The 12,103-nt window shown below is 24.1% G+C and overlaps 3 protein-coding genes across 4 annotated transcripts; 1 reads left to right on the top strand and 2 right to left on the bottom strand.

Moving 5' to 3' along the window:
• Positions 1 to 160: 160 nt before the first annotated feature.
• LOC126898226 (tRNA (guanine-N(7)-)-methyltransferase) lies at positions 161 to 1,778 on the top strand. The gene is made up of 7 exons (XM_050672168.1): positions 161 to 332; positions 528 to 691; positions 754 to 878; positions 949 to 1,133; positions 1,225 to 1,338; positions 1,429 to 1,530; positions 1,599 to 1,778. Exons 2-7 carry the CDS (start codon positions 567 to 569, stop codon positions 1,719 to 1,721), a joined length of 774 nt encoding a protein of 257 aa, XP_050528125.1. The 5' UTR covers positions 161 to 332; positions 528 to 566; the 3' UTR covers positions 1,722 to 1,778.
• An 850-nt stretch (positions 1,779 to 2,628) lies between these two features.
• Positions 2,629 to 6,840, bottom strand: LOC126898209 (uncharacterized). Of its 2 annotated transcripts, none has more exons than XM_050672153.1 (6): positions 6,622 to 6,840; positions 6,407 to 6,555; positions 5,722 to 5,917; positions 5,157 to 5,513; positions 4,850 to 5,096; positions 2,629 to 4,777 (listed from the first exon to the last, which is right to left on the bottom strand). In XM_050672153.1, the coding sequence occupies exons 1-6, from the start codon at positions 6,662 to 6,664 to the stop codon at positions 4,681 to 4,683; spliced, it is 1,089 nt and encodes a 362-aa protein (XP_050528110.1). In that variant the 5' UTR covers positions 6,665 to 6,840; the 3' UTR covers positions 2,629 to 4,680. The 2 variants fall into 2 exon arrangements, with proteins under 2 accessions (XP_050528110.1, XP_050528116.1); XM_050672159.1 differs by having other exon boundaries at positions 6,704 to 6,836.
• Positions 6,841 to 7,899: 1,059 nt separating this feature from the next.
• Positions 7,900 to 10,950, bottom strand: LOC126896258 (transcription factor Atoh8). The gene is made up of 2 exons (XM_050668900.1): positions 10,610 to 10,950; positions 7,900 to 9,288 (listed from the first exon to the last, which is right to left on the bottom strand). The coding sequence occupies exons 1-2, from the start codon at positions 10,716 to 10,718 to the stop codon at positions 8,438 to 8,440; spliced, it is 960 nt and encodes a 319-aa protein (XP_050524857.1). The 5' UTR covers positions 10,719 to 10,950; the 3' UTR covers positions 7,900 to 8,437.
• Positions 10,951 to 12,103: the final 1,153 nt, after the last annotated feature.

Below are 12,103 nucleotides of genomic sequence, written 5' to 3'. Positions count from 1 at the left end.
TATTATTCTTTTAATATTACATGTATGCGATAATGTTTTCTTAAAATCTGATTTAATTTTTCTTCGATTTTTTTATCACTCCTTAATCAATAAAGGTTGTTAAACAAAACACGTGCTATGTTAATAATTAGATAACAGTTAACATGATAACAGTTATTTCCTTAAAATTTGTATGGATCTAATGTTGTTGTGTTTCGTTACCATCTATTCAGAATATTACCTGTAAAATTGTATTTTATCTTAATATATAAAACAAAATAAAGAACTATCACATTTAAAATGATTTTAAATATTTTAGCAGTTGAGTAATTATATATTGAAAAAATATTTTTGTAAGTATCTGAAGTAGAACTTTTGTTTGTTTTCATTTATTATTCAAAATAGTTTATTTTAAATAATTAAGATACTTTAAAATAATCATAAATTTATTTAATTTAATAGTATTTTTTATTATTTCTTCTGGTATACGAAAAAGTAATGTATTTAATAAGGAATTTAAGAATAAAGTAAAAATATTCACCTTTTAGATAAATACTTATGAGCATCTTAAAATTAATAAATTAGCAATGATGGAAAAAACTAAAAGATCATTTGAAGAGGAAAATGAAAAACTAGAAAAGTCGTTGCCACAAAAGAAATACTATAGACAAAGAGCTCATTCAAATCCAATAGCTGATCATGATTTTGATTAGTAATTATGCATTTTGGTGACTATTTTTTCTAACTTATAGTGATAAATTGTATATATTCTAGTCCTAATTGTCCAGATGCTTATGATTGGTCAAAACTTTATCCAGGAATAATTGATCAAAATTCAGTAATTCACAGTAATAAAGTAGAAATGTTGGATATAGGATGTGGATATGGTGGTCTTTTAGGTAAACACAAATCATACATTTTTTATTCATTTAATTTAATTTTTTTAATTGATGTTAAATTTTTCATTAGTTACACTATCACCAATGTTTCCAAGTAGTTTAATCCTTGGTATGGAAATACGAGTTAAAGTATCACAATATGTCATTGAAAGAATCAAAGCACTTAGAGCTAACAAACCAGGTTCTTATGATAACATTGCTTGCATACGTACAAATGCTATAAAATATTTGCCCAACTTTTTTAAAAAAGGTCAAGTAAGTAGAATTAAAATTAAATATTAGAAAAATTATTATGAGCATAACATTTTTTTGATTATTATTATATAATTATATGATATTATTTTAGATAAAGAAAATGTTTTTTCTCTATCCAGATCCTCATTTTAAAAAGTCTAAACATAAATGGAGAATTATCAATGATACTACTCTATCTGAGTATGCATATGTACTTGCAGAAGGTGTATGTAATATTTAGTTATTGATTTATTTTCAAAATAAAGAAATTAAAATACTATTGTTAATATCAAGTATATTATTTATTTTATTTTAGGCAATGGTATACACTGTAACAGATGTAAAAGATTTGCATGATTGGATGACTAAACATTTTTGTGAACATGGGCTTTTTGAATCAGTAAACGAATCATATCTGGTAGTTTAATGTTGTTTTTATAATAGAAGATAATAAATTTTTATATACATTTTTGGTTTTTAATTTAGAAAGATGATCCTGTTGTAGAAAAACTTTTTGAAAGTTCTGAAGAAGGTAAAAAAGTTACAAGAAATCAGGGGGATAAATTTTTGGCTGTGTTTAAAAGGCTTAAAAATCAAGATATTAAGTGAAGATTTTGTAACAACTAAAAAGTTTTTTTTGATGAAAATAAATGATAAAATGAATTATTTATTTTGTAACTGATAAAATTGCAATACTTTTTAAATTGATAAATGAATAACTCTTAATTTTACCAAACTTTAGATTTTAATAATAATAATATTAATATTTCCTTTTTATACTTATTTTGTATCATTAAACAATTAACATTATTTATTTAGGATAAATTTGTTAAAAAGTTTATATGAATTATCTAGAAAATTTTATATTATTAATTATTAGTTTTGTAGATTGAGTCAAAATTTGGTTGTTTATTTTGGTTATGACAAAATTTTTTAACTTTTATTTAAGTTTTCATGAGGTTGTGTATAATAGTTGCTATATAGCAACTAAAATGGTTATATATCACCTAGAAGAATAAATTTATATGAAATATAAATCATATCAAAAACAACAATGGTAATTTTCTAAGTTTTATATTTTGTTTATAATCATATGGTAAAATACATACATTTAAGTGGTTACATTATTTAGGAACATATTTAACAAGAAAATTAATTTGAAATTGCTCTACAATTCATTTTAAATTTTTAAAGTAGCTATATAATATAACATTTATAAATTTAATTTGATACACTAAAAGTTAATGAAATTATAAGATTTAACCTTAAATTATATTAATGATAAAATTAGTTACTTTCTATATATATAAATTCACTCAATCTTTACATATAATGGTAATTTATAATAATTAACATTAATGAATTATAGTTAAATATACTTAAATACATATAGCCTTTCACAAATAATTAGAATTAGAAAAACCAGTAAATTTAACTTGCAATCTTATTTTATCACAGAAAGAAATACAAACTTTAGGTTAATAATTATAGTAACATTTAAATGAAAAACATAAAGTGACTGAAACTTATTGATTTGATTTATTACTTACAATAGTTACCATAACAATAATTTACTTGGTTGTTTAACCAAGGTTAGGTATTACAATAATAATACATGCATAAACTCAATAACATGGAGCAGCTATGTGCAAAATTACAATCATAATAAACAGTATGGATATTTTGTAACAATTATGAGTAATTTAATAATGTAGGATATTTGATAGAATTAGAAGTAAATTGACAATTTATTTAATAATATTTCAAAATTATACACATTATATTATACCACAAGCTTTAATATATTATTATTTTAATTGTTTTATTATGATTCAGGTCATAAAATAATATTCAGTAATACCAAAAATAAAAAATAATTATTTTAAATTTAATTGAATGCAAATTGAAAATTATTTTTTATATGAAGCTATATTTCATTGAATAATAATATATATCAAAATCAAATAAAAAGAAATTATTCATTTAAATAATTTTAACAGCAATATCAAATCACCTTAAGAATTATGTCTCATTTTTTTTACATAATGCAAATAAATAGAGATGGTGTAGTCGCAATTATTTTACAATATTAAATAGTAACTAAGAAGATTTTAAATCTATCAACAATTTGATATAAATAAATTTTATAATATAGAACTAATTAAGGTAATATTTGTATTGAAAACTTATTCTTTTTAACATTTTATGTAACATCTTTTTATTGTTGTCCAATCAATTGTATACCTAATCATAAATAATTATTAAAAAATCTTAAATCTAGTAAATTATTCACACAAAATTTACAAATAAATTTAAGTGTAGGGACTTTTTAAATTAATATATGGAGTTAACTTTTTTAAATTTTAATATAAGTAAAGTATTATACAATAATAATTTAAAAAAAATATTATTTTACTTTTTATAATCAGTGAAATTACTAAAAATTGTAATTATTCATTAAGTACCCTTTACAAAAAAACTATTAATGAACAATTAGAATTTACATCTACATATAATACATGTATTATTTCAACTAATATAATGATAACAATGTTTTGTATCTACATTTTTAACATTTTTTAGTAGACACAAATATAATAATATATTCATCACAATTTTTTTATTTATAGCAGTTTCCATTAAGAAAATGTTAGATTTTATATATTTAAAGTATATTAAATAATAAAAAGTGGAAAGAACAATCAGATATACTCTAAAAGTCACAAAAATTCTAAACAACAGAAAAAACTACAAGGATATTAGAACTTTTTTTAATATTTAATAAACAATTATTGCTTCTAAAATAAAATTTATGATGTATTGCCTTTAAGGTAACATTAAATGAATTGTTTCATTTACTGAATTGTGGTAATAATATATGAGAGAATGTATTATCTAAAATATAACATGAAATTATTTTAAAATTGTATTATTGATTCTTTTTTAATATTCAATTTATTATTGAGTTATGAATTTAAAAATATTAGTTAAATAAAAATAAGTTAAGACTAGAATAATAATTTGAATTCATTAATAATTAAGTACTAACTTTGGTATATACCTTAAATTAATATAACATTTATTCACATTTTTTATGGACAAAAAAGAAAATTATTCAACATCAAATAATAAGATATCATTAAATTCAGGTTGAGAACTCAAAAGTAATATCTGTTATTATACTAATTATGCAGCTTAATTTTGATATATTTGTAGATAATTAAATTTTTTAGGATTTTATAGCAAATAAAAAATATTAGAAACTATAAATATTTTAAACAATTTAATGTGATGAAATTGGAATAATTGAATACCTAAAAAATTACAAATTGTCTATAGAAAAAGAAATTACCAGCTAAATTAAGAGCTTAAAATTTAAGTCTAACTTAAAAATAAAACTCAAATTCAAAATTCAAATAAAATACTTATAAAGTAAAATGTAATAAATGTAAATAATAAGATATCTCAAGGTTGCTCATTCTTAATAGTAAAAAAAAAATTAAAAACTTATCTATCAAAAACAAATTTGGTTAATGCTCTTTAAATATTTTTTTCAGATTCTTTATATTCAAGATTTTTCATCATCAGAAATTGAATCTTCTTTAACACTAGTTTCCTTCAGCCAGTTTTCCCTGGAAGTATCTTTTTTGTGACTAATGTGGGATCTAAATAAGATTAAATGTGTTGTAATACTGTAAATAAAATAAAGGTATCTAGAATACAAATTTGTAATAAACCTTCTTAAACGTCCATCTCCAGGTAATGTCATGGAAGAGCGTGGTTCAATTTCATCAACAGAATGTTCATGTAATACTTGAGGTCTTCTCTCTAATGTCATAGTTTCTGGTTCTGGAAAATTGTCATCATATCCTTCAGCAAGTTCTTGATCATGTTTGCAATTTTGACATTCTTCACGAAAATCATTATTAGAACTTGAAGTTCCTACTACTACATTTTCTGTAATTTCTTTATTATTTGTTTTACCTAAATTGTATTATTATAATGAAAAAAATTAGGTTTAAAAATAAGTAAAATTTAAATTACTGTTTTCTAATAAAGGTTGGTTAGCAGCAGTTTCAATTTCATTTAGTTGTTGTTCACTATATTCAATTTCTGTTAATGTTACAGGTAACGTTCTATGATGATTGGTCACTTCTTCTATGGGTTCATTAAAATTTGTAGGTATTTGATGAGGTAATGCTATAGCCTCATCATATGGCGGAGGAGCATCACCACGAGGATAATAAGTTTTCCATAAGGGTATATGAAGAGTAGCATGATCTCCATAATATAGATCAGAGCCAATTGGTCTAGGAAAGTTCATATAACCACTAATAAATCCAATACCTCTTACACCATCACCCATTTGAGGTGAGTTCGGATCACTAAACACTTCTCCATCTAAAAAAAAAATTGTTTGTATGATAATTTTAAATTTAGAAAATAATTTTGTTAAAAATATCAATTTTATTAATATATAAATTAAGTAAAATATAATCAACATAATTTTAAAAAATTAAAAAGTTTTTTTAAGATAAGAGAATGAACAATAATGATACAAACAAAATAATTGTAGTAAACAATTTTTAGTAATATACAAAACTCATACTTGACATTATGTTCCTTTTATGAAGTCGATTGATAAGAAATACAATCAATATGAAGAACAAAAAAGCAGTTACTGTACTGGCTATCGATCTAGCATTGATATTATCACCTTTATAATCCACATCATTGTCATTGAGCGAGTTATCCAAACAATTAAATTCACAGCAAGTACTTCCAACAGTAAAAGACTTACAGTCCTATAATAATTCAATTTTTTTAATTAAAATGAAATTGAAAATTAAGGCTCACAGAGTTGCCTAATGTATTTATAAAAGTACAATTTATTATTCAAATCTAATCAAATGAATAACACATTTCATTTTTACTTTATATGTTTCATTATAATTACTTAAAAAATTTTTTTATTAAAACAGTAACCTAATAATGGTACTTGATAAATTTATATACTATATGGTAAAGGAATAAAAAAAAAATTTAATGTTTTCCTTGTAATTAATGTAAACATTAATCATAGGATACAATCAATAATAATGAAAGCTTATTAACTATTATTATATATTAATAATATGTATATATAAACTGGTATTTTTAAGGTAAAATAAATCTTTAATAAAGATAAAATGAAAAATTTTATTTTAATTATTTATTAGTAATTAATATAATTGTATAATAAAATTACCACAACTAATCTTAATATAGTGAAAATTATTTATTAATATACTTACTTGTGGTGGGGAACAGAGTACAGCTTTACACCATTTAGCTACAGAATTATCACAGACACAAAGGGTACATGTATCAGGTCCTGGTACATAATGCATTCCTTGGCTAATAATTCGACCATAGTAATCTTGGCAATCAGCTTTAACATTGCCTACAATATAATTGATTAATTATAGATATCAAAAAGAAAACGGTTAAAAAAATGTTAAGTAAGTACTTGAAAATAGAATTATTGTAAGTAAAATGAAATAATTGATCATTATTGGAAAAATTTCTTTAAGTAATTATGATGACATTACTTATTATTATTACTGAAATACATATTGGTAAACACTAAGTTAAAGGCGTAACAAATATATTTTAGATTTTTAATCTAGCATAAGTAATACATTTTTAATTCATAATTTATTTTTCATTGATTCACAATTGTAAATAGTAAATATTTATCCTTTGAGTTATCATACCAATGATTTTTATTTGTTATCAAATTTGTTTTTCAAAACTAATTAACCTTGGTAGTGGTTAACGTTCTACCAGATATCTGTGAACATTTAAATTTTAACGCGGTATTACAAACAATAAAAATATCCTAATAATTCTTATTTGCTGCATTAGACGTATCAATCATTATCCATAATTTAAAAAAAAAATGTTTACTATTATTTATTAAAAATTTAAAGCAATCAACATGATCTATTATACAGTTTATAGCTATTTCTCCTCTAATCTACATATGACGTCATTGTGTTAAATGTGACATTTTATATTATATTTTATATTTTTTTCGGTAACGATTAAATATATCATATATTTTTATTATTATAAGATAAGTGTCAATAAAATATCTGTTTTTATTTTTAAAAATCTTTATTCTTAAACAAAAATGTATTATCTATACAATTCTTAAGAAAGAATACTTTTCATACTATATATATACATAATATACTAAATAATAGATTGGTAACTTGTTTGTTTATATAAAATAGTTATTCATTATTTTGTAAATAGATTTGTATATTGTTTTTTAGAGCATTATTAACACTTGGTACTATTTTTATTTGAATAATCTTAATAATAACCACTCTTGCTTCATTTACTGCACTTTAAAATAAAAGCTTTTCATAGTCAAATACTTAACTTATTCTTTGTAAAACGGGTTCTAATAATAAAATAGGTAAGTAAATTATTAATTTATTATTCCATTCATAATTGTTCCATTTCAATAAATCTTGAGATACAAAAAAAAAAAAATATGTTATCATAACACGTTCTAAAATTTTGTTTTATTTAAATTAAAAAAATATTCATTGGAACATTATGCAAATGTTATTAATTTCATTGAACTAGAATTTTCATCACTTATTTTTAATTTCAACTTTATAAATTATCTGAAATTTAATTTGGGATTTTGTTAACAATTACTGTTAATAAAAATATAATTATATTTATAATGATTTAAAATTTTGCGTTTTGATTAAGATAATGTTAAAAATTAAAATATAAATAGTTTTAATTGAAATAAACATTTATAATTAATATAAAAAATCTATAATTGGTGAAAACATAAATTACAAACTATACTTTATATTAATAATATATAATTTTAATTAGATACGTTGGTTTATTACATATTAATATAATGTCTGACTAGGATTTATGACCGATATATAATACAATAATCTCAGAAAATATTTTAAGAAAGCGTTCTCATTGACAAATAGAATTGTGTAATTCATTCAATATCTTATTTTTCTTCTGGAATGTCGTTTGGTAGTGAACAAATATAACGCAATTAGCTTCGATATCTAAATTTGGATTCAATATGCATTATTATGTTATTTATACTTGTATAGGTCAACGCTCACTTATAACCACGAACAGCGCTAACAACCCTACAAGTGTTAGCCATGTGTTTTAACACGTGGGACAAAAGAGAAATATGCTTAAAAAATTTATGTACGAGCCATATTATTATGTCTATGTGCACACAATATAATAAAATAGACTTTTAAAATCTATCAATAGTTGGCTTTCTACGTTTCATCTTTTCTTTTTCTCGTTTTGCCTTCTAAGTGGATAATATCGGTTATGTCATTCACGCAGTCGTCCACCGACGGCCTATTTTGTTCGAGGCTGTAGTCCATGTCCAATAACCTGGACAGGGTCAGTATGTAAGCGCTTGCTATTCTGATGGTGGATAATTTTGACAGTTTTTGATTTTTCGAGTATGATGGTATGGTAGCTCTAAGAGTATCGAAAGCAGCGCTGATCGTATGAACTCTGGACCGTTCTCGCGCGTTAGCCTCTATCCTTCGGGCTTTTGACATGTTTTTGCCGTGTTTAGTGGTTGGGTTCGCTGTAGTGGTAGCTGTCAGCAGGGTATTTGAATCGGTACTAGAAAGATTTGAAGTCGTACAAATATCTTTTGAGTTTTTAGTCACACGAGGTTCTTCAATTATAGGCCGTTCGGTTGCTGTGTTTTTGGTAAGGTCCAACGGTTGAGGTTCCAGTGGTTCTTTGCGTTGCGCCAATGATAGTATCCTGTCTACATTTTGTATGTCATGAAATAGTCTAAGACCAACGTCTGATGCTGACGCAGACTCGTTACTCCACGGCCTGAATGGTGGATATCCATGACTCTTGTCTGGAATACCAATAATGCAGTTCACCGACAAGACTGCATCTTGACGTTTGTCGGACGTCGGACAAAGTTTGTCTTCTATACGTTTCCGTTTGCGTGGTGGCACAGACACGTCTACTCCGGAGTCTTCGCTCAAATTTGTGGGTGTAGTTGTTTCCCGTTTGAACGTCAACAGTTCTGTTGGCGAGTAACATTGTCCATCAGAAGTCGCGTCGATGTCCTCCGGTTTTACATTATTATTATCTGTTAACATAAACATTAATAAAATTATTGGAATAAGATTTGTTTTTATCATTATCTGTATGTATATTGTATGCAGATGTAAAGTAAATGTATAACTGTTAAGTTTATTGAGATATTAGCATTTGACGATTTAAAGAAATTGAGGAACGGGGTAGTGTTTAGCGATGCTCTATTTTTGCCATGGCACACAAATAATAATTCTTATACGTTGCGCAACCCACTTGCCTATAACTAAAAAATATAACAACTCAAAAAGTTATAATACAATACCGGTTATCGGCCAATTAAAATTTAGACCATTCTCCATTTAATAGTAAACAAATAATAGGTTCCCATTTATCTTTCGAAAGTTACCATTGAATCTACTCTTAGGAATAATTTTTTATTGCAATAAACTTAACTAATAAAATAAATTAAACTATAGTCTATGAATTTTTATGAAAAAATAATTATTTAACGAAAAAATGGTACGAAGAATTTGGGGGTAAAATAGTTAAAAATAAATATATAAAATTTTAAAAATATATAAAAAATTGTATTATATTTTTATTTATTAGAAACAAATAATAAAAAAAATATTTTAACGTAGTCTAAAACTGAAAAAAAATATAAAAAAAAAAACAAGTAACGCAAAATATTTGCTGAATCAAAAATTATTAAATATGTAAAATCCTGATGGAACACTCTGTAAATAATTTATATCTTATTCTAAATAAACACGGATTAGAAATAAATTTTAAAATGTTTTCATTCATTTTATCTCATCGACAAAAGTGTTAATTTTTATCGCAATACTTTCTTTTTAAAAGTGTCCATTCCTATGTTTTCCATCATTGTAATTTTCTGCATGTATTAACCATTATTAACAAATAAGCTAGTTCAATTTTTATTTTATAATCCAAATAATTTACAATTATTTTATTTAAAATATTATGCATTAAGGTTAATGCATATTGTTAGTGCTTTTTTTTATGTCATTATTTTATTTGATAATATAAAAAACATTACAATAGGCAATTTCATCTCGGGTTATACATTTCTATTTGAGCGAATGGAGGACTGCTTTGTTTAAATATTAGGCCAATGTTGAACAATTAAGTCAATGTCTATGTTTCATCTAAATTTGTTTTTTTTTTTTAAACTTAAAGTCTACCTTTTTTTTTTATAGCAAACATATTAAAAAAAGAAGTGGATAGTTATTTTAGATTTATTTTATTACGATAATAATATATGAATTTTGTAATTAAAGTAAATTCTGTATGTAATTTTTGTTAACTTTAATGGGTAATTTTTTTTTAATATTTATATATTTTTCACTTACATAGATTAAATAACTCTTCGGAATTAGCTTTCATTGTAATAGTATCCTTGCAAATGTTTGCCAATCGGTTTTGTAAAGTTCCTTCTAAAGCTGTCCGTGAAGTCACCATTTTTAATTTACAAAATAATCCAACAATCGTTTTTTACTGTTAAAAAAAAAGTATAAACGGTATCAACACGAGCACTAACGCGGACTATTGTTTTAGTACGCTGATTTATCAAAAATTAATGTTTTTTATCTAATTCGAATCCGACAGCGACTGCACACGTTGTCTGTCAACTCACGACTGAGTTATCTGGTCTGTCTATGGTCAGTGTACGGTAGTAACTTCGGGTCTCTTCTGCCGCCGATTGTTGTTCACTTTAATCATGCGGTGACGTCCCCCACACATCCCACATGACATGAATGGTATGTAACGCATGTTCTTATTTTAATAATTCAATATTATTTATCAAGGTTCATTATTTTATTTGTTTAATTCAGTGTCTTGTTGTATCTGATTGTCATTGCAATACTGTATGCATTAATAATTTATGTACAACGAACGTTTTCGATAATATGCCTGTTTTATGACTATCATAAGTGTATAACTAAACCTTTGAGTTACAGAAAAAAGGCTGTAGTCTTTAGCAGTTTTAGGTAATTTTAGATACCTAAAATAGGATTTTTCTTCTCTAGTCGTTTATACGCAATTACATGAAACATTTAAAAGTTCAATAGTTAAACTCAGAAGCGCATTTTCGACAAAATATTTTTATTATACGTAACGCCTCTACCTAATTTTTATTTATATAATCGTATATGTAATTTTTCTGAAGTTTTAGCTTTTCCAAGCTAATTCAATTTGCGTCTATGATTACGCTCCTTGAAAAAACAATTGCGTGAATTTTTTCATACATTTACTAGAAGTTTTTAACGCATATAGCGTATAACATATTATGACAACGTAGTAATACAATTGTTATTGATTTTCGGTACTTTTATGTTAAAATGCTATTACTGATGATTAAATTAACGTGTATATTATTTTATATCATATTTTCATAAAGACAATTTTGGATCATTTCTTACAGTGTATGTAAACATTTATCCATCTATTTTAACTATAGCGAAATTATAATTTGATAGTGTTTCGGTCTCTGCCGCCAAGATGTTACAAACTTTTTTAATATTATAATATTGAGGAATATAAAAAAGAAAATAAGTGTTAACAGAACGTCGTTAACATTTCATTTTTGGTACGCATAGATATCGAATAGGCTACTTGTTTTTGAACAAATTATTATTAATGGCACAATCAGTTTTAGTGAACATTTTATTTTAGTCATCCTATAATGTGGAGGGCAAGAATTTTCAATTGTACTAATTTTATAAAAAACATTAACAATTATTAGCATTTTCTGTAGCATAGTTTGTTGTCAATGTAATTGAAACATTAACTTAATATATTTTCGTCTAAGGATATTTCTGCCAGTTTTACCCCATGACACCTTA

The sequence above is a fragment of the Daktulosphaira vitifoliae genome, unplaced genomic scaffold (assembly GCF_025091365.1).
Source record: "Daktulosphaira vitifoliae isolate Bord-2020 unplaced genomic scaffold, ASM2509136v1 Scaffold_1, whole genome shotgun sequence".
Taxonomy (NCBI): Eukaryota; Metazoa; Arthropoda; class Insecta; order Hemiptera; family Phylloxeridae; genus Daktulosphaira; species Daktulosphaira vitifoliae.
The sequence above is the reverse complement of the archived record's forward strand: the minus strand, read 5'-3'. Positions and strand labels throughout refer to the sequence as shown.